Raw genomic sequence first — 26412 nt, 5'->3', positions numbered from 1 at the left:
ATGCCCTTCCTTTTTAAGGAAGACAAAAGGGTGTTACTTCTTTTCGTTGATTATAAAATGCCTGTTTTTCTCTCTCCTCCTGGTACCTGTAGTCTGATACACACGCTTCTCTACTGACTAACAATCCTGGGCACCAGCCCACTGCATAGATGCCGGATGAGCATCAGAAGCTGAGCGCTGTCACACACTGGGATTTCACAACGCCTGCTGGCATCGCACATTTGGTATCTGTTGTGGAGAGTCAGGTGGGTTGGCCACTGACTGGCAAGGGAACTCACCATTTTGAACACATGAGTCATTGAAAATAAGGACATCCATTTATCCATCTATGCATGTGAATTTGTGCCAACATCACTGCAGAAGCAGGAGGAGGAAAGGATTCATCCACATGATACATTAACAGATATCAACTTAATAAACAAGAAGCTGACCACACTTGGGGAAAAAAAAAAAAAGCATACATTTACCCTCTGCAAAGACTCTTAAGTACTTTACACAGTCTACCAAGCAGGTGAATGTTATTAGTCACAGATAGCCAACATTTATATGCTCTATCCAGCCTCGATTGTCTTTTCCCTTTTCTTTTCTTTTCTTTTTTTTTAAGGGGATCGTCTCTGGAATTCATTGCCAATTTACCCTCTGCTTAGACCAACAGAATGCCACTGGTTACAAAGGGATACCCGAAATCACTGCCCGTAATGCTGTTTTCTCTTACAACTTGAAGAAGGGTGCCATTTGCTACGTATGTGCACTGTCTCCAAAGTACCTGAACTTTTTGTAGAGGCCTGAAGCCATGTTCCTCCAAGGTGCTGTCCTCCGCAGAAAATGCAGCTTTCCAGATGCTCAAAGGTAAAAGGGCCAAATGATCCCACGCACAAAGTTTGTCCATGGCGCCCCCTGCATCCTCGAGCATCAGGGTCCACTCGATGAAATTAGCAGGTGCGGGCTGCCCAGCACTCAACACAGAGAAGCACAGAGGCAAGACTTCTGTTCCCAGAGAGAAACACTGAGGCGAGACAGGGAGAGGGCTCTGAGAGCATCCTGCTCTTTCCTCTTGTTCCCCAGGTTCACCAGGTGTCCCAGAAGTTCCAGGAGACATAAGGGGTCCACTGGTTCTGCTCCCTGAGGAACATTCAGAAAACGGGATAGGACTTGAGGGAACTGAAGTTCTTCTCTAACCAGCCCAAGCTCTGGGGGAAGCGGAGCTCTGAGGAAGAGAAGCAGAGACACTAGGCACCTGACCTGGAAAAGTGAGTGAAGAGGGGACAGAGCAGAGCTTTTGTCACAAAGGAGAGGTCCCTGCCTAAGAGTTTTGCTCACCCCCAGGACATCCAGACATCAAAGGCTTCTTCCTACCCCAACCCAAGGAAAAATCTGTCTAATCACCAGCCCAACAGGATCTCTCCTTTCTCTGAGCCCCAAGAGCTTCTTCTTAACAAACACAGAACCACCGCTATCTGCTCCCCATCTCCCAGCCTTCGATGTACAAGGCCTGCTTCGGTGCCCTGGTCCCTCACCTTCTTGTTCATTCAAGAATTTATGTTGCCCCAAGTGCCTCAGCAAAAAGAAATAGGAAAAGAAAACTGGGAAATTCTAGTACAAAACCTCCTGAAGAAAAGAGGAAAGGTGAAGAGGCCTAGAGTTGCTGGTTGCAGGCAGAATAAAAGAACCGATGACGAGCTTTCTTGCTTCTTCTGCCCATAGAACCGGCGACCCACAAGCAGATGCCAGCGTTTCAGAGATAAATACCACACGCAGACAGGTGAAAAACGGGAATACTTAAAACTTTTATAGGGAACTTGCTACAACCACGATGACAAGCCGCTGCTAAAAAAATGAAGTTTTGTTACATAATTCATACTCCCCCTACCAAATTCTCAACTCTCTATGCTATTTGTACAAAAATTTTACATAATCTACCTACTAGCCTGGTCCAGCTTTCTGATCATTTTTTATTAACAAGAAATTTTTTCTTTCATCTACCAATTTTTCTTTTTTTACTTTAATTTAAGCCAGTCTTTTTGTTCCATCTTTTACGAATCTGAAGAAAAAGTGAGATGGCTTCCTTCTAATTAACCAACTGCAAAATGTCACCCTCTTTTCTTTCTTAATTCAGTAACTAACCTTCACAGATCTTGTTTACCATTTTTATGGCTTCAGAATTTACTCTCTACCACCCTTAATATAAACAGTAAATCTGGATTTATCTATGCCTTTATATCACATCTAAACTGCTTTGCATTTAAGGCCTTTAGTAACCTAATCTTATTTCTATGTTTTGTCCCTTCTATAAACTAAGCTTACTCCCATTGCTATGTAAACTATTCCCTCATTTTCCCAGTTTAGAACACGCTGTCACCTTAGTTAACCCCAATCCACCTCCACGTGGCCAGCTCAACACCAACACATCCACAAAAAACCCTCTTTGATGTCCCCCATCCAAAATTATCTCCTTTCATGCTACATTCATGAATTTTCTTCTTTAAATTAATTATGTTTATATGTTTGTGGAAATAAATATCAATAGTGCCTGATTCTCAACTGCCATGTGAATATCTGGATCTTGGTGTTAGCTCCTTAACTAGGCTCCGGATTGCTCACAGGCATAGTTCCACATATAACACAGGTACAAAGAAGACACACGTTAAGTACTTTTCATGGCCAAGACCAGGGTTAGTGATTCAAAGCAGCACATCACAGGAGGAAGGTATAGCTCAAATAATAGAGTGCATTCTTAGCGTTCACAAGGTCCTGGGTTCAATCCCCAGTATCTCCACTTAAAAAAAAAAAAACTAATAATAAATAAATAAATAGATTTAATGACCTCTCCCCAATTAAAAAAAAAAGTTGAAAGCAAAACATCACTACATAGTGGAACATGCTGGTTCTGGTATGCACTGCAGCGTTGTTTTTCTATGCTTTGCCTTGATCTCCCCTGCCTGCTTATCTATAACTCTGCCTCTGGCCTTTTGAAGGAGCTGGGCTTTCTCTATCATATAACCAAGCCTGGCTTTCTATCCCACTCCGGAGCACCCTCCTTGAGTAGAGGATCTTGAATGTCATCCCTCCCTCTGACAGCTCATTCATCAAAACCATCAAAATTACTAAATTCTATTCATGTTTCCCAGGTTGTTGAAAACCTAATTTAAGAGCATTCAATCAACTGTACTGCACTTTCAATTAGTCAAAGTTATCAGTGCAACCTCAAACAATACAACCAAATCTATGCCAACCCCAATTACTCAGCAGGCTCCCCTCCTTTCAGTTAGTGACCCTCCGATGAGCAGTGTGAGAGGCCCCGTCTGATCTCCAGATCAGGAGTGTGACAAGGTTTCAAGGGAAGGTCAACTCCAAATCGGCTGGTAATGAGAAGCTGTCTGCAGGTTTGTGTTAAGGAGGATTCTGAGGCCACATCTTGGTTCAATGACAAAGATTTCATCAATTACTGAGTCTGCCAGAGTCACGGGAGGGGAAACAGGAAGAATGGATTTGTCAGCCCTGTTATTTGGGATTAAGATAGAATCAAAAGCTTTACTGAAATAAAGCTTCTACTTTCCTGTTTTCTACATGGTTTATAAAACCTAAAATAGAATAATTTGCCCTATTTTAAAATTTAGAGTAATTTTCTGTTAGTGTCTCTCAGTTATCAAGATTGAAAGTACTAGGCTAGAAGTACTACAGATACACTTTTTGTCTCCTGAGAAAGGGGGATGAGAAAATCTACCTCCTTTTTCTTCTTTTTTTTTTAAACATCCTTTTTCATCATTGTATACTCCAGTAGTTCTCCAGAAACCTTCCAAAAAAATCAAAGCTGATTATAAAAGGGAAGATTTTTAATCCCAGATATAAATACTAATTATGGAATTAACCATCTGTTCAGACCTATTTTAAAGCATAAATGACGTGGATTATGGACATTGTAATCAGTTGTCAGTTAACATCGCAGAGAAACCAGCAGGCATTTAGAATAACAGGCAGTTTCATTTTAACAACTCACATTTTAACAACTTACATTTTAACATCTCATTCAATATACTGTTGACTCATATCTTGGCTGACAGTCCACATTAACTTTGTTAACTCAGATGTAAGTAATTTAATTAAACAAGAAATCCCATAACACAGAATTGTCCATAAAGCTTCATCATCAAATGAGCCATCGATTCAATTAAAATGTCAACCTTGTAATTTGGCATTTGTGTATGGTATCTTAGATTATAATACTAAATATTCTTAATAGATTTGTTTCTTTGAAATGTCCGTAGATGATTTGTGACTGAAATGTTACCAGTTTCCTAGAATGTGACAAAGCCAACACTCACCAGAGGAGTTTCCATTTGCGAAAGAGTAACCTCAACTTTCAGTGGGAGAATCAGAAGGCAATGGCTGGAGATGCTGGTGAGGAAGGCATGGTTTTGGGTAGTGAGTGGTGGCAAGGGATTCTGAGTAGGAAAAGAGAAACTGTGATTCCTTTTCAGGCTGCCTTTGACTAGCGATGTGACTTGAAGCAATTTACTTGACTTTTTTCACTTGGAGTTTCCTGATCAGTAAAATGGGGATTAATAAACTATTAGCCTCATGTAAATAGTGTAAATAATTTTGCACAGGGGAGTCGGTGTCTAACAACAGTGGTAATTACTATTATCGATAGGTTCTTGTCTGTAAGGTAGAAACAAAATGGAGAAGTTTTGATGTTTTGACTGGAGTTTCCTCTGTGGGGAAGGGTGGCCAGAAGGGAGCCTGGTTTGGAGAACCCTTCTAAAATGACAAGCTGGATTTTGAATTCTGTGGGTACTAGGTGAGATGTCCGCTCCTCCACAAAATAAAGAGAACGCTAAATAAACAGGGGACGTGTTCTTGAGTTGACTGTCTAATCGTCTGATTCTATTACCTGTTCACCCTCAAAGAGTCCTTGAGTCTTAGTTCTCACCCAGCTTTTTCAAACCTCCATAATTCTGAGACACAGATACCCTCTTTTAAACTGCTGGGAGGTTTGGGATTACGGGAGCTAAATCACCAGCAAGATCTCCAACAGCTCGTTAGTGCTGAGGATAGAAAGATTAAAAACCTGCTTATATTAGTTACTTAAAAAAAAAAAAAACTAGCTTCACAGAAAATACGAACAGGGCATAGGGCAAGTCATCTACTTTGTAACAGCTCTATGGGAAAAAAAGCAATCTGAAAAATAACGGTACATTTTACAAGCTAAAATATACTGGGAAAACTAGTTTCTTAGGATGGGAGCCTTCCTTTCTGTGTCTTCAGGCTTAAACTGTACCTTTTCCACCCCTCACTCACAATGCAGTTAAGACCCTTCATCTGCTCTGACGTTCTATCATCCTTCCTCTTTCCTGCCAGAACCACCCCATCCCGCTTACTCACCGCTGGCCAGAATTAAATCCTAAGTCATCTATGCTTTCAGAGGTGAGGGCACCAAGTCATATGCAATCTCTAATTCACTCTAAAGTAAAGCTCCCTCCAAAAGAGTCAGCATATTTCCCTCAGATTCCAAGGCGAAGTTTGGCGGAAGAGTCCCTTGTCCAGAAGGAACATGCCTCCTCTCTCACCATCCAGTGTTCTCTGCTAACCATGTTGTTCCCATTCCTTACCTCGCACTCCATCTTCCCCCAAACCAGAGCCACCAAAAACTGCAGAAATCAAGTCCTGCTCCTTCAAGGGGCTATTAGTTAGAAAAGCAAAATAAATTCTGCCAATGATAGTGGTACCAACAGAGTAATGCATTATTCACCGAGAGAGGTGGTTCCACAAGGAGTGGAAGGAGGGCTGGGGGAGGGGAGAGGAGGATTTTGCCCCCGGGGAACAGTTGGCGCCGTCTGGAGACACTGTGGCTGTCACATTAGGGGTGTGCTACTGTCATCTAGTGGGTAGAGGCCTGGGACACGGCGAAACATCTTACAGTGCAGAGGACTGTTCCCCATGAAGAACTATTCAGCCCAAAATGTCAGCAGTACTGAGGTTGTAAAAGCCAGCTCTAGGAGGCTGTATACTTCAGTCAACAAGACCTGTGTTCCACGGGTTTAAGTTAAAATTCCAGGCCCTGGTCTCGCTGACGGGAGATGTATTTTGGAGTGGGTAACCATCAGTCACACTCCTGTGGCTGGTGCCTCTTTTCTATTCATATAAAACTGGTTCCGTTCATCGGACTAAAGAAAGTCTCCAGCTGAATGATTATTGATATTTTATTTGGTTGGGGCTTTTTAATGTTTCTGTTTAAAATATAAGTTTAACCAAAAAATATGAGTTCAACAAAAGAAAAAAGATACCCATTGTCATATCTGCTTCAGACTTTTTTTTAAAGAAAAAATTATAGATACAGTTAAAGCCCACCTCCCCACCTTTTTCCTCCCTCCTAGGAGCTAACCATTATCCTACCATATAGCATTTCCGCAAGTATTTTATACTTACCTACATATATCTACATAAATATATAGTATCTATTGAATGTACCAATTTTTTTTTTTTAATGGAGGTACTGGGGATTGAACCCAGGACCTCATACATGCTAAGCATGAGCTTTACCACTGAGCTATTTCCCTCCCGGTAAATTTTCTTTTTAATTGAAGATTGCTAATTTACAATGTTGTGTTAGTTTCTGGTGTACAGCACAGTGATTCAGTTATACATATACATATATGCATATTCTTTTTCATATTCTTTTTTATTATAGGTTATTATAAGATAGTGAAAGATTCTAAATTTTGAATGTTATTATACTATACAGTTCTTTGCTCTCAACATTGTTTGAGATTTGTCCATTTTGTTTTCTTCATGTAAATCTGTATAGTATAAATAAAGCATAATTTTCCTCCTGAGGAGTGACTGGGTTGTCGCCACGTTTCCACCTAATTCACACATGCTGAGCATTTGGGTGTGTTCAATATTTCAGAAGTGAAATCATGGAGTCAAAGGGCAGTGGGTCTTCAACTTTGCTACGAATTGCCAAAGTGCTCTCCGAAGTGTCACTGAACTAAGTCTTCATTGTATTGCACTTAGAAATGCAAATGCTAATTTTACAGTTTTCAAACAAACCAACAAAAAAGCAAACCTTTGCCTTCTACAGAGCTGTATTAAGATATGAGGATTAAAATATATGGTATGTTAGTGAATTTTTTTCAGAATCATAGGCTGTTAAGTATTAGTTACTTTTCCCATATTTTGTTCCAAGAAGAAAAATTGAAACTCCATATGTCTAATAAAGCAGTGCCAATAAATAAATAAACAACATATCTGTGGACTAGGACTGAATCTTGAGTCAAACAAATCAATTATCAAACCATTTTGAAACTATTAGGGAAATTTATATATGGATTGTGTATTAGACAATACTAAGAAATTATTAAGCTTGTTAAAGGGGAACAGTATTGTGGGGGGTTTTTTCTTTTTTTTTTTTAACACTTTTTATTGAGTTATAGTCATTTTACAATGTTGTGTCAAATTCCAGTGTAGAGCACAATTTTTCAGTTATACATGAACATATATAGTCATTGTCACATTTTTTTTTCGCTGAGAGCTTATTGTGGTTATTTTTTAAAGTCCTTTTTTTAAAAAATGTATGAAAAGGCATGACATCTTAAATCTGCACTGAATACTTCAGCGAAAACTGAGGGGTGACAGATGAATCAAGCGCGGCAAAATCTTGACAAAAGATGCCTGTATGGGTCTCATTATACTATTTTTCTACTTTTGTGTATGTTTGAAAATTGTCTTCATCATCATCACCATCAGGCACAAGACCTACCAACAGAGGTAGACTAATGTAAGCAAGTAGACGTTTCGCTGTGATAAAGAAAATCAACCTCTAATCCTTCCGTGTGCCGTAAGTGGGTTATTTTTCTCTCTACACCTAGCTAGAACAGGTCCTAGGATTTTATCAGCAAGATAACCCATTAAATGTAGTGTAGTCCATATCCTGAGGACAGCAGAGCTTACACCAGGACAATTAGCGCTAAATCAATTTAGCTGATTTAAACAGACTATCAAAAACAGCCTGCCCAAGACAAAATGAGCACAGAAAAATGACACTCCTCAAATTTCTGTTACAGCACATTGTCCCACATTTTCTGGGAAGTCAGGAGATCTGATTACTGCTGATGTAACAGATGTTGAACTGGTATCGACCCGGTTAATCGGTTCTCACAGAAAGAATTCCAGATGTAAAATTAGAGGGAAACACTGGGCAGCCTGAACTCTCGCTGAACAGGGAGGGACATCAGAAGCTTTGTCACAGCATTTTGTCCCTTGCGTGTGTCTGGGCGGAAGGCAGGCAGGGGCTGGGGGGCAAGAGATACAGGGCAGAGGAGAAACTCAGCCCAGAGGCTTAATTAACAATAGGCCATGTGACCCCAAATCCTCGTGCTTGGCGCCTGCTGGAACAGGGCAACCTGGAGGCCCAGAGGAGGTGGGTGCCTTTCCCACAGCCGACAGTGCTGAGTCAGTCCGGCAACACACTCCAGGGGACCTTGCCAGAAGGACGGAGCCATAGCTTTCATTTATTTGTATTGTTTGTGACTCACTCCCTAGACAAGAGCAAATGCAGACCTTTATTCCTGCCTGTCGACATTTAGTTGGTCATCATTCAGAAAGTCCTAGCATCATAATGCAATTACAGTGGAATTAATCCTGTGTCATGAAAATGACATAATTAATTACATTCATTTCAGTCGCAATCAAAATTACAAACTCATTCAAGTCTGACAGCATAAGTCCTGGAAATCAGGTACCCAAAGAGTGAGGCTGGTTGGTGGCTCCTTAAAAGTCAAATGGTCCCTTGCACTACTTACAGCAGAGTAAAATAAAAGTTGTTAAAATCTCCATCCGACCACGAGGAGATAAACTTGTCCTATGGCTGGAGAGGTAAAAACACAGCTGATGCAAAAAAGCCAATACCCTTCTCTTTTCTTGTTTTACTTTCTAGCGCATCAGCAAAAATTAGGGTAGAGGGTAATTGTATTCTCCACTGAAGTTGAATGCCTGCCTATAACATAGTTACTTGAAGTGGGGAAGAAAATTTATCTTCATTATTGTATTAACAACGAAGAAAAGTCCTTGGAGGGGAGCAGTATAGCTCAGTGGTAGAGGCATACTTAGCATGCACGAGGTCTTGGGTTCAATCCCCAGTAACTCCATTAAAAAAATAAGTACAATAAAAAATAAAAAAAATAAAAATAGAATGTAGTAAAAAAAGAGAGAGAAAAGTCCTTAAACCTAGAAGCAGAAGATGCACTGATACAGCTTCTTAAAGAGCTCTTACTCATATCATATCTGAAGCTCAATAAGCCAAGACAGTGTCTTAACAGAAGACACAGTAGAGTACAGCCAAAGACAGCAGAGAAATATCTAAGTAGAAAGATAATCCTTCCCTAGGTCCAGCTTTCAGTCGGCTTACTCAATAAAAACACAGAAGAAACAGAATACATGAGGGGTTTAACTGGAGAGGGAGATTTGAAAAGTGTTTCCAAAAATGTGCTTCACCAAGTAAGAGTGGCAGATGGAATTTGTTGGTGCAGAAAATAAACATGAGTCTTGTCCTTGTTTAGCTCATCTCTCCCTCTTGGCTTCCCAAACCTATCATCAGCACTATATCATTCAAACACCTCGAAATCGCACCCCCATCCCTAGGGCCTGTGGCCTGCCAGTGACCCTTGCTTAAACTTTGACCAGCTCCACCCTGACTTGTGCTCTGGTTGGCTACAGTACAGAGACATGATGCTCTGAAGGGAGGAAATTACACCAGCCAACCAGCACACAGTGCTCGGTATGTTTCATCACCCTCCCTCTGTCTAGGACTGTGATCCTACCTCTCGGCTGACTCCAAACACCCACATGCACCAACAGGGAACACACCCTGCAACAGGGCGACCCACACAGGACGTAAGTCAGGATGGGAGTGGAGGTGCATACCACGCACAGTTGTGGGGTTAACAGAGATGAAAGCAGCACAAGGCAAAGACTAAATGAGATCTCACATCATCCTTTGCTTATGTAATGATTTTACCATTTATCACAGTGGCCTGTTGGATGACTCACCCCACAGGAACCACATCTTAATCACCTTTGGATCCCCAGTCAACCTCACAGGTAGTAAATGCTTAGTAGCTGCAATAGTCAATTCCCAATGTCAATGGCTAAAAAGGCGGCTAGCCACGCTGAATGAAACATGACAAATTTTGTAGGCATCAGCCTCTTTACCATTGTGACATCTATTTTCTCCTCCTGTTCACTTCCACTCCCTCCTGGGGGGACCATGAAAAAGACAGACCAAAAATAGAAAAAGACAGATGCAAGCCAAAAAAAAAAAAAAAAAAAAAAATCCAACAAGTGGTAATATTCACTTCCAGATAGGCTGAAAAACTAAAACAATGCTACAAACACCCTCTCCTGGTGATTTTTTTAATCCTCTAAAGCTACAAATTTGAAATACTTTGTGCCCTTTTAAATTCACGGCCCAAGACATACACCATCACCACCCCAATCTATAAGGCCCCATAGAATTTCACCCAAGATCAATGATGGCCCAAAGTCTCACCAAGTACGACAAAAAATCAGCAATAAACTCTGTTCTCTCCCTAAATCACAAGGACACATATTTAAAAAGTACCCAGAAAAATTAAATTATTAGATCTGCTATACCCAAGAGAAGGTATCTGGCAATAAAAAAGACGATCAAGAATAGCCAAAAATATCCAATATTGGTAAAAAAAATGTTGTCAGTGCTAATCCTTTGGTGTTTAAGTAGACACTATGATGTTAAACTAGTTGGTTCAATCATTTGAACGTAACAATCTAATTACACAGGTGCTTTCATTCAAATTCCTTATTTCCAAATTTCAGTATAGTATATAATTTCTACAACTCCTCTTAGACAAGCCTCCAGAAGATATGCTTCTTCTAGTGAAGTATATGACATTTTGACCATCTTTAACTCTAAATTAGATGGACACGAAGTTGTTCCCACATTATTTTTGAAGAACACACAAAGGCTTAATCTTTTAATTAAATCAAGGGTTTACTTCTTCCTAATTTCATGGCCATCACTTCCATAGAATTCTACCCCACTATGAACCTGGTGTCTTAAAAAATTCTTAAAATTCTTAACCCAAGTGAAAGGTTTATTGGGACAAAAGCAAAGCATACAAATAGAAGCAGGGACTGGTTAGCTCGGTTGATTTGTTAACACTTCTAGCAAAAATTAAGCCAGTCTCTTTTAACACAGGATTTTCCTGAGTCTTTGTCACTCTGCAGTATTACTCTCCAAAAAGAAGGTGTAGTATGTGGTGATTCCCACGCTTCTTTCACAAGGGAGTTTCTTTCTTTTTTTTTAATGAATTACCGATTAGTATTTAGCAAGAAAGAATATTTTGAGGAACACACTTTGAGAACCACAAGTTAGAATAAGGTGCTAACAAAACCTCAAAAATAGGTTTAACTTAACCCCAGGTACTCCAATTAGCCTTTTTTTTTTTCTTAAGACCAGTAACTACTGTGGGCAAACATCTTTAAACACACACCTTTAGAAATAGCCTGTAAGAACACATCCAAGAGCTAGTACGTATTACCCACCTTTACAGTAAAAACTCATTCAAAACTCGGACAGCTGCTATTTTGCATAAAGGACAGACTTATGAACAATCCAAGGCCCGTAAAATGCATTACTCTATGCATATTTCAAGTTCAAACTGGGTAGCTACAAATCTTCCCAATTTGGATACTTTAACCATCATAATAAAAAGGAAGACTCACCAACAGAAGCTGAGTGTTTAAGAACTGATTTCTTTGAGACTCCTTTTTCAATTCGTATCGTGGCCCACTGTTCAAAAACAAGAAGTATTAATGTAAACTGTGCCACAGACGGGATGTAAAATATGTAAACCATGCTTATACAGATGTGAAATTAATCATTAAGCCCTGGTGCTATTTGAATGGAAGAGAGACCCCACTGAATCTCTGATGTAATAGTATTCCAAGTCCCAGGTATACTTTTATATTAGTTACTGATAATGCCTAAATAAAATGAGGGAAAGATCATGTTTCCCCTATTTAAACCCCTCATACACACCTCATACCCCCAATAAACTGTTCCTTGAAAAGGTCGTGAAGCATGACCGGCAAGAATACAGACTATGGCATCAAGTCTGCGTGGGCTTAAAGTTACCTAATCCTTCTCAGCCTGTTTCCTCATCAGTAAAATGAGGATACTAGTTCCTGTCCCATGGGATTGCTATGAGGATTAAACGAGATTAAGACATGTAAAGACATAAACATAGAGCACAAAGAATATTATTTTCATAACAAAGTAGGCGTTCAAAGGTGAGACACACTCAAAGCTGCCTAACCGCCTGTATCAGAAACAAGCTTGCAGAAGGATCAGCGTGAAAGCTGGAAAGCCGGAAAGGAATCCATGAAGTCACTAACGAGACATCTGCCCACCAGGCCTCTGACCTATTAGGATGCATAGGGAAAATGTTATGCTTGTGAGGAACCACTGGTTTGAGAGAATTTAAAAGCAGGAAAGTGAACTCCCGTTTTGTTCTGAATAAATATAGGAGTGTAAAGAAATACACCAAGACATGATTCACTATTTTCTTCTTTACACTTCTTTTCTGCATTTCCAAAATTACCTACCATTAACATCATAATTCAAAACCTGCAAGTGAACTCTTTGGACAGTGCTCCAGAAAATCCCAACAGCGATTTTTCTAGTTTTGAATATTACTGAGATGATTACAATTGCACAAGCTAACAATGTCTAAATTGACTTGATCTGGGGAGGTGGGAGAAAAGCAAAACAAACGGGAAAAGGCATTGTAATCATTATACTTAAGGACTTTGGCACACTTGAAGGGACAAAAAGACAATTTATTAGATATGTCAAGGCAAAAACTTCAATTATTGCTGGGCTCAGGAGAGATTAAATAGAGAGGTAAAAAAAAAAGTGTCTTTTCAAGTGAGTAAGAAAATAAGTGATAGAGAATAAATAAACTAAAGCACGTACATGATCTGACTACGTCAGGACCCCTGCACAACATCCCACAGAGCAAAGAAGGAACATGCCACTGGCGCTTAGAGAACAGGCTATAAATAGAGGCCTAATCTCCCAGCTTCAAGTGGCAAGTCACAAATGATAATAAACGCAGTCTTAATCTGGTTGCGTCCTTTTCTCTTCCTTGTTGATCTGTGCAGAAATTCTCAAACTCAGGACTTAGATCTCTCATCTTTCTCAACAGAGATAAAAGTTGATTTCCATAGTTTTTCACTTTTAAAGCCTTGGTACCTACTATCATCTGAAAGTGGACCAAATATATGATTACAATAAAATTTGGTAAAAACTCACACCCTTATCCTGGAGCTCGCTTCTTTCATCGCAGACTTGTGGTTTTATATTTTGCATAGATGGTCATCACCTTGGGCAAGGGTGATTATTCCATGCTCCATATAATGGAAAACACTTCATGGCTTATGGGCTGAATGTGTGTCTCTCCCCCAGATTCATATGCTGAAGTCCTAACCCCAAAACCTCAGCATATGACTGAATTTTGGAAACTGAACCTTTAAAGAGGTAAGTTAAAATGAGGCCCCTAGGGTGAGACCCTAATCCAGTATGACTGGTGTCTTTATACGAAGAGGAAGAGAACCAGGGGCATGTACACAAAGAAAAGGCCATGTGAGGTCACAGCTAGAAGGCACCATCTACAAGCCAGGGAGACAGGCGTCAGAAGAAACCAAACCTGCTGACACCTTGATCTTGGGACTTCTGGCCTCCAGGACTGTGAGACAATAAATGTCTGTGGTTTAAGCCACCCAGTCTACGGGCCTTTGTTACGGCAGCCCCAGCAAATGAAGGCGAGGGCATTCCTCCAACAGCATCACATGCTCCAAAGAGCTCCCTGCTCCATCATCAGACCAGTTTCAGCACACAGACCCTCTCCTGAAATGCTGACTCCGAAGTCTGTCCTCCAAAACGCAGTTAACAGTGCTTAAGATGAGCAAGTCTGAAGGCTGGAGAAGTCATTTAATGTACCGGGGAATTTGTACTGGAAAACCATTTCCTTCCTTAGGCTGACTCTCCAGCAAAAGTGACCCAGCGCCCGCCCTCTGCAGCCAGACAGACAGATGTACACTGCTGCCACTTCCTTGCTTTAATCATCTCAGCCAAAATTTGAACCTCCTGGGACCTCAGTTTCATCATCTCTAAACAACACCAAGGGCTGCTGCAAAGATTAAAGGAGATAATTTATCCAGTGATCACCACAATCAGCCACAAAGTAGAAAAACGGCTTTCTCTTCCCTCCTCACACCCCACTAGGTAGGTACCAAAATGGTCAGTTTTTTCAGACCATCAGCACATCTCCCAATAAATTGCTATTTCTCTTTCACCAAGCCAGCTTCTCTAGATGGTCAGGTTAAGCCTAAACACAGAGAAAGAATATCTCTTTAGAGGTACACATCTACCTCAAGGTACCACTAAAGATGCAGCTCCGTCTGCAGGCTGACCCTGAAGTGGGACAACGGCTTCCAACAATCCCAGCTCCTACTCCCCATCTTGCTCCCCGACCAAAGAGAGTGGCATGTCACTCTCAATCAGGCTGTCACTCCACTGAATTTCAAAATCCTCCTGGAAGGAAGGAAGTAGCTCCACAATTCACCAAAAAGAAAAGGTTAAGTCTAATTTTTAAAGCTTAGGCCAAAAGCTTGCAAAAACATGACACTGTCACCTAGACAATTCAACTTTCAGTTTTCACACTGAAAAGACATTTAAGAATTGACCAAAGAGAGGGAAAGAAGGGAAGAAAAATGCTTAAAATTATGTAAAAATTCAAAAGATCGGGCTTACTCAAACAACAGCTGGCCATCATCTATAGCAAAATAAAAACTGTCTCTCGGCAGAGGCTGTCAACTTGGCAGAGTAAGAATTCAGGCTCTAGTCTCAAATAGAAATCCTGATTCTACCACTGACAGCTGTACGTCTCTGCCCAGACAGATTACCTCTCTGAACCTCCATTCCCCAATCTATCAACAGGAATCATCAGGGATCCTATCCCAGAGTTGCTGCGGAATTCAGTTTACTGAAAAGCATGTTGCTCTGGTAGCTTTTCTTTATTATTACTTTCTGTCATAAATAGTCATGGCCTTCTAGCACATTGATTATATTTCCAACCCCAGGGGTAATACCTGAGTATGATAATAACAGAGGTGCTCACCATCTGAGCATTATTAGCATGCCTTTTTAAAAAGACGGAAGACTAAATGGTGGATGGAGAACAGGGTAAGAGAAAGACTAGTAATGAAAAAAGGCAGTAGTCTGCTCTGAGCACGTGTGCGAACCCATCAAAGATCTGAAGGTAGGTTAAATCTTAGCCACATAGGAGTGAAAAAAAACCCAAAAACACAACCAAAGAGTATTCCAATTTAAACTCCACTAAGATCTAAGCACCTACTATGTGTCAAGTGCTTTCATTTCCCTCTTCTCACTTAATCTCCACAATAACTGTACAAGGCATATTCTTATATCCACATGGAGAAACTGAGGTGGAAATGTTAAGTGACCTGCTCAAGGTTATAAAGCCAGAAATCTGGAAGAAGTTGTTATGTTTATTCTTTAAAAGTTGAAGGGAAAATTAGTCCATTACCATTTATCACCCACTTATTGCTTCTGTTACCTGGTTGGACTAGATAATGTGCGTACCATTCCCCCGCCTTCTTCTCCATCAATCTGACATTCTCTTCCTATTCTTTATTTTCCTCTACTCATGAGCCTCAGGCCAATGAATTGCAATCCTTCACCACCCTCATCCACATCATTAACTTCGCAATTAATTTTCACCGGTTGAGCAGAACATATTTCAACCTTTAATCCACATTTCTATTTGATAAACATAAAAAATTCACAAATGCTCTCCCAGCGATTCAGATATATACACCTCACCATCCAGAGACTACCCTCTAAACATCCCCACAGCCAAAAGTTTTACTTTTCATAGTTTGTATTCCTAAAAAAATTTTCCCTAATATAAAGTTGTAATACTGACATATATACTCCTTAGAAATCATTACATACCCCTTGAAAATTAATGGTTTAGAGAATCACAGCACTTACTCTAAGCTAAGAATTCAAGCCTTGTCCTCAAGTAGCTTGCCATATCAGGGACTTATGAACACATCTGGAGATACTCAGCAATGCAGAAGGCAGCATTCAGTAGGTGCTCAATAAATAATTATTACCTGAACTGGTAAGGGTCCAAAGAAGAGTACATAGCTGGGTGAGTTACTTGACAATTAGCAATCACCACAGTCAGCTATTCAGAAGGTACCCCACACACATTTCAACTTCCAGAATTTGAGTTTATTGGTCACGAAATCGCCAAGAAAACTTATCAAAATAAACACATAACGTACAAAACTAAGTGACCTTTTAAAATGGTACATAAATTACAACCAAGGAAACCTGAGAAGTATCCAAATCCAATCAAAGAATCCAAAGAATATTCTTGGGACGGGAATGCAAAAGAAACAAATCAGCTGAGAACATCTTAAGGAAAAATGAGTAGCAGAAGGGCTGAGCCTTGAATAGAATTTACAAGAAGCAGGGTATTTGCCCAGATCAAAAGATGTTCTAATATTAAACAACCAACACATTTTTTTTTTAAATGGAGATACTGGGTTTTGAACCCGGGACCTCCTGCATGCTAAGCATGTACTCTATCACTAGCTATACCCACACTCCAATCAGCACAATTTTTATGGGATTTATCCCCATGGTTGGAAAAGCAATCCCTTGTACTAACTCCTGCCAGAGAGAAGTGTCTTTGAAACATCTAAGGCTGTTCTAGTTGGAGGATGAGAAGCCCTGGGTGGCCATCTCCTCTTCTTGCGCCTAAAGCAGATATGGCTCCTGGGATCACAAGCCCAGCTGATTCCAAACACAGGAGCTGCAGGCAGCTACCACCAAGTCAGAGCTGGCTCACAAAGTGAATCCCCATTCTAATCCCATATATGCCAAGCATTCCTCTGACCTAGTAACTTTAGTCTTAGCAAAGAAGATGGTTCCTTAGGCTGCCATCTACCTGGTTTCCAAGTTAGGCGGCATATCTCCCACTACAATTAGGAAACTTGGCATTCTTGACAGTTTGATTAACAAGGAGGGCATGTCTCAAAGTCTCTTCCAACCTAGATGGGCAAAAAATCAGGTCAATCTTGGACTGGAGTTATCCCTTCAATATATAGTTATTTGCCAGGCTAAGAGCAACTATCAGGCCTCTCTCCTTGACATCTCTTTAGCTGTACCCAGTGTGCCCTGACTTACTCAAGCAAGGATACAGGACTCAGCACCTGGAGGACAGAGTGTGCGATTTACTTCCAGCTATTCTCACCTGGGATACAAATTCCAAAAGACATTGCTGTATGGGGGGGGGGGGGGGCGCGGTGTACAGCTTAAGTGGTAGAGTGCATGCTTAGCATGCACAAGGTCCTGGGTTTGATTCCCAGTACCTCCTCTAAAATAAATAAATAAACGTGATTACTTCCCCCTCCAAAAAAAAAAAAAAACCAACAAAAAACATAAGACATTGCTGTATGGGAGAACAGTTCAGTCATTCCAGAATTCTGAGAAAGAGTGAACACCAGCTGAAGAGAATCATCTGCTCCAGGAAGAGTGTTCTGAAGACGATCTGACGATCTAAACAGTAAGAGGCAGCTAAGCAGTGTGACCAAGTTCAGAGTGTTACGTCCATAAGAAAGGTGTAAAGCTGTGAGGTATCTCACAAGCAGAAACAACAGGGCTTTTAAAATGAGAGCTGAGAGCGAAGAATCAAATATAACTTCAAAGACTAGACAGAAAAACAGACACAAAGAGAAAGCACAGCAAAGATATGGGGTGAAACAGGCAGTGAGCTGGTAGAGGAGGTTTGCAGGAGACTAGCTGGTGGGAGGTCAGCAGGGAATCTCCAGGTAGGAGATAAACAGATGAGAGATGCATACCTGGGAGCCACCCTTCCAGCTGAGGGAGGAGAGCAAATCAAGCCAAACCCTGGGGCAGACCGAGAATAAGGGCACAGAAAGGAAAACCCGTATTAGAAGGTCCTGTGGTTGTGAAGGAAAAGCCCAGCTGGGCTAACGAGCTAAGTGTCGATTTACTGATCTAAGTTCTGCTGGGCTAACTCATAAATCTGAAGTTTAGTGTCAGTTTACTGGGCTAACAAGCTAACTCGTAAATCCAAGCTCAACAAGTGTCAGTAACGTGATCTGTTCCAAATTGATAAGCTCCAGTGTACTGATTCCTTGTTTTCTGTTGTTTGAACCTTATTGGCTAATAGCCCCATACTTGTAATTAACCCTATAAAACCTCATGTGCACGTCTTGGAGGTGCTCAGAGCTTCGGAGCAAAATACCCTCTGAGCACGCCAGCGTAATAAATCTGAGTACTCCAACCCTCCGAGTGGTGCTTGTTTCTTGGCTGGCCTGTCATTTCCGTAACATGGTAACTAGAGAAACAAAAAGGCCAGAATCCAAGTAATAATATTATCCTTTTAATACCAGCAAACGCATGCATAGCACCTAACACGTACAGGTACCATTCTAAGATACTTCACATATTTTAATTCACTTAAACTGCCCTTTGGAAATAATGTTATTGTTCCTCCTGTTTTATAGATGAGAAAAATGAAACACAAGAAGTAGGCGACTTCCCTAAGGTCATATATTGAGAAGCAGAGTTGGGATTTTGGTCCCAAATCAAAGTAAATCCATACCCAGAGTCTACTATTAACCACCAGCTAGAGGCCCTCTCTCCAGTTAAGGCTCCTGTCTCCACCACGTAACTCAAGCAAATCACGGAGCTTCTGAGTTTGTTTCCTTACTTGTAAAGGGGGATAACACTTGTTCTCCCTAGCTTCCAAGGCTTCGGGGAGCATCTGATGAGAGAGAGAGTCAAGAGGGAAACCTCTAGGATTTAATAAAGTCCTGTATTAAGCGTAAACTGAAGTTGTCCCCCAGGCCCACTTCCATCTTACACCTTTCTTTGCAAAATGTGAAAACGAGTGTAGGGAGAGCAGAGGTCAAAGATTATAGACTTTCAATGACATTTCAAGTGCCATTGGTTAGATAAAATTCCCATGACTGTTTAAGTATAATCAGGTTTCTTTCTACCACCCAGCAATTGGTTTCTTATCTTGAGCATAAACTGGAACAATGCCTTTCTGGACAAGATGCCTTAGTCCACCAAAGGACCTCTGAAACGGGGGCTATAAAAACTAAGGAGAGTGAGGAGACAGCAGTCCTGTATAATGGATTTAAAGAAAGCTGGTGATAGAAAAAGCAGTAGCACTGTTACTCTAATCAGTAAAAATCAGAGTAAGAATGACAGTAGGGATGGGGGTAGTTCTGCCCTCAACCAGAGGAACAACAGGGTGGTCCTAATGGTCTCAGTCCGGATCCTTCCAGCTCTGCGTGCGGAAGAAGCCGGAATACAGCGGCGGTTAAAACGCACACCCCTCCGGACCACTGACCTCCCTAACTGGTCTCCTGGCGTCTACTTGGCTCTCAGCGCTACCCTTGGCTCCCCCACCCCGGATTCTCCCTAAAACCCTCCGAGGAGGGGGCGCCGCATCCCTCCATGCACTCACCTCTAAAGTTTTCACTAGGATCTTCATGTAGATCTGGGAGATGCCCAGCGACACCCCAAAGGCCGAAGGCAGGAGTATGAAGCCAAGCACCAGAGTCATCCAGGTGTAAAGGATCTTCCCGGCCAGCTCTGAGCCATCCATGGCTCGGGGCACCCAGAAGGGGTCTGCGGAGGCTGTCCGACCGTGACGGCTGTCCCTGTCCCCAGGTAGTCGGGAGGCAGCTCCGGGAGCAGAGGCGCGGAGCACGGACCCAGAGAGAGCCGCCGCCTCCCGACACTCACCTCTGCAGGGAAAAGAAGAGAAGGAAAAAACTTTCAGAAGGACAGCAGTTTCCTTCCTTCCTCCCTCTTTGGGCTCCTCCTCGTCGCGGATAGTTAACTCTTTCTCCGCTGGAGGTCCAGGCCCCGGCTGAAGCCGCCGCGGCGTGCGCAGACCTGGCAGCGCCGGCCTGACGACGCGGGCTGGGGATGAGCGTAGGGACACCGCGGCGTGGGCGGGGAGCACGAGCGCGGCGGCGAATGCGCCCCACCCTCTGCCTGATTTCCGCTGGGTGGCGGTTTCCACGACGCGGCGGTGACTCAAAGAGGCCCTCCCGGAGCGAGGATCCCTGCGGCGAAGCACGCCGCACCGCCGCACACCCGCCGCCGGCGAAACAGGCGCCTGGCCAAGGACTGCGCCGCTAGAGGGCCGCGCTCGGAAGCCCCGCGCTCTATTTCTGCGCCCTGCCCTCGCCCCACCTCCTCCGCCACCCAACAGGGAGCTCCTAGGCGGGATCTGCACCGAAGGCGCCGCAGCCTCCAGGGCGGCCTCCCTCCTTCCCCGCCGCCCGCCTCCCCCAACACCCTTAGCAGAGGTCCTTTTGGGGGAGCAAGAGTTTTCATCTGCAAAATGTTAGCATTTTCTCACCACCACCCCCCAATTAACTATTGACGTTTGAGAAGGTCCCCTTTGGGTATAAAACGACCTCTCGGAAGGGCTTTCAAAGAAAGGGAAATGCCCAGGGCTCTGCTGAGCTGCGGTGTCCGCCGCTTCCAGGTCTCCCACACCTCCGTCCCCAGACTCCTTCCCCTCCTTCTACGGAGCTGCGGGCGAGATCTTGCTTATCCGGAGTGGAAAGCTCACTCTCCGCGAGTCGCCTACCTCACTCAGCCGCCGTGTCCCTGGCCCAGAAATTCTTCCGCTGAGGGTCGTTCTCTTCCTGGGACAAGATTCCAACCGCAGCTCCCCCTCCCATTCACCCAATACTCTGCTCACTGAAGCCACAGAAAAACGGCAGGCCCGCGCAAGGCTTCCCCAAGCGGACGCGCGCCTCCAGGGTGTTCAGTCCCCTGGACCGCTGCATGGCTAGCAAAATCTTGTACGGGTATTGACTTCACTGCAGTTCATGCCTCTTAGAAACCTGATCTGTTTTTAAGATGAAGCATAATGTTGATGTTTTGTGCTAAATATGTTTATTTCCAGCATTCCAGAAGTGATGTTGAGACCGGAGTAGATAAGAAAATCAGGCTCCGCAGTGTTTCCAGATTCCCCAGGGCTTCAGGTGTTATTTCCAGCTGACAAAACTGGAAGGGCAAGAAAATGGAACTGAAAGAATATTGGTAACAAATCCTGCAAAGTAGGCTGCCCCTGGCCAGGGTGTGGAAAAAATGGGAAGCGGAAGGGAGGAGAAGACCCCCTGCAAAGAATGTTTGTTCTCTGCACCGCCTGCCAGGCAGGTATCACAACCCCCTCCCTCACTAAGAAGGGAAACAAAACCTATTACTTGGTCCTGAAAACCAAGTTCTGGATGAAGTTTCAGGTGCTCAGCTTCTCAAAATTAAACCTCTGGTCTGCCATTTTATGAAAACAATGAAAACACAGATGCCAAAATCCTCCCAAAGCCCTTGTTACAAATAAACATATTTAGCACAAAACATCAAGGATTATATTTGAGACAGGAAGGGGGCAGGGCACAGCCATTCAAGGAATGATACAGCAATTAACATCAAAATGGTAGAAGATTCAACCCCCAGTAGGCCCTGAGGCTTGAGATGGTGGGAGATTTGACTTCTAGCAGATGTTGAGCTTCATTATAGGCCCAATGTAATATATTAAAATAGTAAATAACATGCCCACAGGCACCATGGCAGTCCCAAGGCTAGCTACAAAAGGTCAAAGAGTGGGAAATGGCCAACTTCCTGGGAATCCCAGCCTCTTCCCCAGGCTAGTTAGACTGGTCCTTCCACTTATTAGCATATGAAGCCACCAAGCCCATAAAAACTGGCAACACAGTGCCTCTTGGCCACCCACCTTCTCTCTCTCTCCCTCTTCAGAGATGTCACTGCACACCGTTTATGGAGTGTGTACCTACTTTTAATCTGAGCACCCAACCCCTACACCTCTTGGCCTTTCTCTTGCCTTTCAATGTATCTCTCTGAATAAATCTACCTTTACTTCACTGTGGCTCACTCTTCAATTCTTTCCTGAGCGAAGCCAAGGGCCCACACTTGGCGGGGCACGTCCCAGGGGCTCAACCGAAGCCTGGGACACGGCCTTCCTCACGCCCCACATCCATTTTTCCTGCATCATATTGACTCACTTAACACTACACATTCAGCCAGAACCTACCCTCCTTTTATTTCCTCAAAGGAGGATGACTAAGGAATGCTGAATGTTTATATCACAGTTTACCCAACAAGTCCCAGTGCAGGCAACTTCGTTTAAAGGTGGCCTTTCTCTACCCATTCAGATGGAGCAGCTAAGTGACCACAATCTTCAATGATTTCTCTCGCTCATGACCAAATTCCACGAACTGGTTTTGCTTCTTTGGTTAGATGATGATGATGATGATGGAAGAATTACTGACCCACAACAAAATAGTGTAATGGTAATAACATGGAATTTGAAGTCTTTGACTGACTCCAACACAGACACTTATTATAAGTTTGAACAATTCATTTAGTCTTCTTTGCTCAGTTTTCTCATCAGTAAAATGGACTCTTTTTAGGGTCAGATGTGATGATGAGTTTTGTGGGGCCAACTGACATCCTTCAAGGTCCACTGACCCCTATTCCTGGGCTCTCAGATGTCTGCCTGCAATCCCTCAACAAATGGAGTACATTCTTTACTGGGTGTGTTTGCTCTGACAAACGAATAGCCCTAGATAATGTCTAGACACAATAGCTCAGCCTGGCTTGTTACAGCTCACCTTATCAGAGTCATAAAACCCACAGCCCTTCACTGACCCTAAACTTCTTACCTCACCTACAACCAATCAGGGACTTGTGCACAAGCCAATCAGGCACCTTGTGACCCTACCTTATAAAAGACTCCAACAGCTGCCCTCAGGGCTCACACAGGCACCTCTTTTCTGTGTGGCCTGCCATTGTTTATGGCAGTGTAACTATTAAACTTTTCCTTGTTCTTAAACTTTCCTTGGCCTCTGGTAAGTTCTTTTACCAACCCGCATCTCTGACCACCACGCTATGTCCCACAACAAGTTTGAAATTGCTTTGGTAATGACAAAGCTCCGTGCATAGATGGAAGGCAGCTTGGTGCAAATAGAAAAGCTCTCCATCTTTCACCTGAAACACGGGAGCACAGACAGGCTCCCCTTTGCAGGAGAGGGAGGAGGAGAAACGGTGGGCAGCCCCAGTGCTCCCTTTCATTCAGGGCACCGCTCCCCTCTCCTCACGTACCTGGAGGCCCTTTCAATTCAAACAGTAGGAAGGATCCTCCCTCTCTTCCTGCACTCAGGACTCCCTTCATTTACTGTATTAGTTTCCTAGGGCTGCCAGGACAAATCACCACACACAGTGACTTAACACCACACCAATTCATCCTTTCACAGTTCTAGAGGCCAGAAGTCTGAAATCAAGGCATCAGCAGGGCCAATCTCCCTCCAAAGACTCTAGGCGTGAATCTGTCCTTGCTTCTTCCAGCTTCTGGTAGCTTCCAGCATCCTTGGCTTGTGGCAGCATCATTCACGGCCTCAGTTTTCACGTGGCCTTCTTCCCTTCTCTTCTTTTATAAGACACTTACCCTCCTGGATTTAGGGCCCACTCCGATTCAGGATCATCTCAACTTGAGATTCTTCACTTAATTATACTTAATCTACAAAGAATGTTTTTTCCAAATTAGGCCCCATTCACAGGTTAGGATTTGGGCATATCTTTGGGGAGGCTACAGTTCAACCCACAGCTCTTACCGTATCTTTGAACTAAGAAAATAACACCTACATGGAAATGTTGTTATTGGGATTTGGGATTATATAGTTACACTTCAGTCAATATGCAGTTGTGAGTTTGTTAGGACAATTCTGTTTTTCACCTATTGACCTGGCATATACTTTTTTTTTTTTATTTTCGGGGGGGAAGTAGGTAATTAGGTTCATTTTTTATGTATTTATTTTTAGAGGAAGTACCTCTGGCATATACTTTTAATGATGCTTCCTTTCACTCTCAAAAATGTCCTAGTTTGAGCGATAAATCACATGATTCCCTTATGCTTACATAATTTCTAAGATCCCTTCCAGTCCTAAAATGTTAGACTCTTTGATAAAACTCACTGTCAAGTCCATGCTTGACCTCTTGTCAACATTTGAGGCCAAATAAAGTTGTATAGGGGAATGAAGAAAAGGGACTGATTAGCAGCTAGTCCAGAGTTTCTCAAACTTTAATGTGGGTAGGAATCCCTGGGGCTCCTGGGATTGAAAATTCTTCCTAGGGCTGGAGTGGGGCCTGGGATTCTGCATTTCTAACGAGCTCCCAGGTGATGCTGAGTTGCTGATGTACAGCCCACACCTTGAGTAGCAAGCCCTTTGAGTGTGGACAGAGAGGGGAGTTTTATATTTAACTGATAACAAAGGCTGTGGGAGTCCAGGTAAGTCTCGGGGAACCAAAGCAAGAAGAATTGACTCTGTAGCCCTAGCTCCTCCTTAACTGAAAACTCCTGTTCTTTGCATCTTCATACCCCTGCTTTGACAGCAGTCGTGGACAACCGTGAACAGAAGGGTTTAGGCTAAAAAGCCTTGAGCAAACGTCAGTACTGCCATGAATAGATGCCTATGACAAGTAAGATATCACAGTTGGAGCCAAATGACCAATACTGACGTCACTTAAGAGGGAAAGTAGAACTGAGAAACCTGGGGGTGAAACAGATTGCTGAAGCATTTCATTAAACAGAGAGGTTTTGCAGTTTTTGTCTCCAGTCTCTGTGTGAGACCTCTCTTTTCTCTAATTTCACGCCTCTCTTGAGCCTTCATCATACCTTGCCTTGATTTGTGTATTGGCTTCATCCTCCCACTATAAATTGCATAATACCAGAAACCACATCATTTTTCTATAGCCCCCTCCCATTACTCCACCCCGTCTCCACCTGCAAAGAATTTTACTTTATGCCACACTACTACTGTTCAAAGCCAGCAGTGACTCCCTAATGATCACAAATTATAATCCAAATATATTGAATAGCTGAGGCTAGACCTTGAAGCACCCCAACTTTAACTCTCATCACAATCCAAAAAAACTTTCTGCTTTGTGGGCCCCTCTCAATAAATTTTACCCAACCTGACTTTATATTCCTTCACCATGCTCTCACTTAAGGGTAAAAAAGGAAAATAACCTTTGATATTGGTTCCCACACATATTCCCTAGGTTTCTGCTGGTATAAATTGGAAAACTCATGCGGTTCTCTTGGACCACAGTGCACCTTCTCCTGGAGGTGCCTCACAATTTGTACTTCACCTTTTGCGTCCTGTCGGGAGTTGAGTTTAGCTCCAGTTGTGGAAGCAAAGCATGATAGAGGCAGGTTCTGAGAAGGATCAGCAGTGTTTTGTGGAGCACATACTTCAAGGGAGGCCATGACAGGTTCTTTGGACAGAGGTTGAAAGCTGCTTCTCCTGGCAAAGATGACTCAGCAGAATTTAGGGGTTCATTGTCCCCAGCTTCATCAAGATCTGGCCCTCTGTGTCCCCATGCCAATCTTCAGGATCCTGTTCCTTGCCAATCAGTGCCCTCACTTTTGTGTTGTAATTCAGCCACTCACAGGATGGGGTTCAGAAATCTTGGCCCATGGTGACAGGAGATGAGATTTTTCCTTCTGGAAGGATATAGAAGTTTTCAGACCATTGCTATAGAGCTCACCCTGAGAATTTGAAGCCCTGACCTAACCTTTTTCTTTTCTCTACTGCTGGAGGGCAGTTAGGAGCAACTAGCCAACTTCATGATATCCCTTAGCTTAAGTAAAATGTCCTAGTATGATTATGCAATTATGCTTTACATCAGAAATTAACACACTGTAAAATGACTATGCTTCAATTTTTAAAAAATGCCTAGGGTATCAAATACATAGTCACTCAAAACTTTGTCTTCTATTGCTATTGATTAGAAGTATCCAATGGCCATATTTTGTTTACCTCTTATGTATTATGAAAAGGACTACTAGTGCCCTCTTTAGCACTGAAAATAGAAGCATTAATGCCTTTAAATCTAACTAGATTAGAAAATCAACTCCAGAAAACTAATCCTTAGAATTCTGTTCTTCTTAACCACTTCTGCTAGCAAAATCCCTGTCGGGGTTAAACCAGAGAAGCAGAATACTGGGAGATATATATTAAGAGATTTACTGCAAGGAAATACACAATTCTGGGGGCTGGCTAGGCAAGTCTGAAATCTGTAAGACAGGCTTCCAGGAAGGGCAGGCTGAAATTCTCAGGCACAAGAAGCTGCAGTCCACAGGTAGAATGTCTTCTTCTGCAGAGAAGCCTCAGTTCTGCTTTTCAGGATTTTGGACTGAT

The 26412-nt window shown here is 42.7% G+C and overlaps 1 protein-coding gene across 4 annotated transcripts in view; it reads right to left on the bottom strand.

The window, feature by feature from the left end:
* GPAT3 (glycerol-3-phosphate acyltransferase 3) overlaps positions 1 to 21060 on the bottom strand; it is a 58864-nt gene extending 37804 nt beyond the window's left edge. Inside the window, exons 1-3 of one of the 4 annotated variants that reach the window (XR_010380979.1) lie at positions 20778 to 21060; positions 19638 to 19920; positions 11761 to 11827 (exon numbers count right to left, since the gene is read on the bottom strand). Coding sequence is in view for 2 of the 4 variants with exons in the window: in XM_010983707.3 (XP_010982009.1) it covers positions 11761 to 11827; positions 19638 to 19778 (208 nt within the window). In the remaining 2 variants the exon portion in view is untranslated. Of the gene's footprint in view, positions 1 to 11760; positions 11828 to 19637; positions 20275 to 20777 lie in introns of those variants that run through there. The other 3 variants (XM_010983707.3, XM_064485977.1, XM_064485982.1) reach the window with 3 other exon arrangements.
* Between the last annotated feature and the right edge of the window lie 5352 nt (positions 21061 to 26412).

The sequence above is a fragment of the Camelus dromedarius genome, chromosome 1, assembly GCF_036321535.1.
Source record: "Camelus dromedarius isolate mCamDro1 chromosome 1, mCamDro1.pat, whole genome shotgun sequence".
Taxonomy (NCBI): domain Eukaryota; kingdom Metazoa; phylum Chordata; class Mammalia; order Artiodactyla; family Camelidae; genus Camelus; species Camelus dromedarius.
This window is presented reverse-complemented; position numbering and strand designations above follow the sequence as displayed.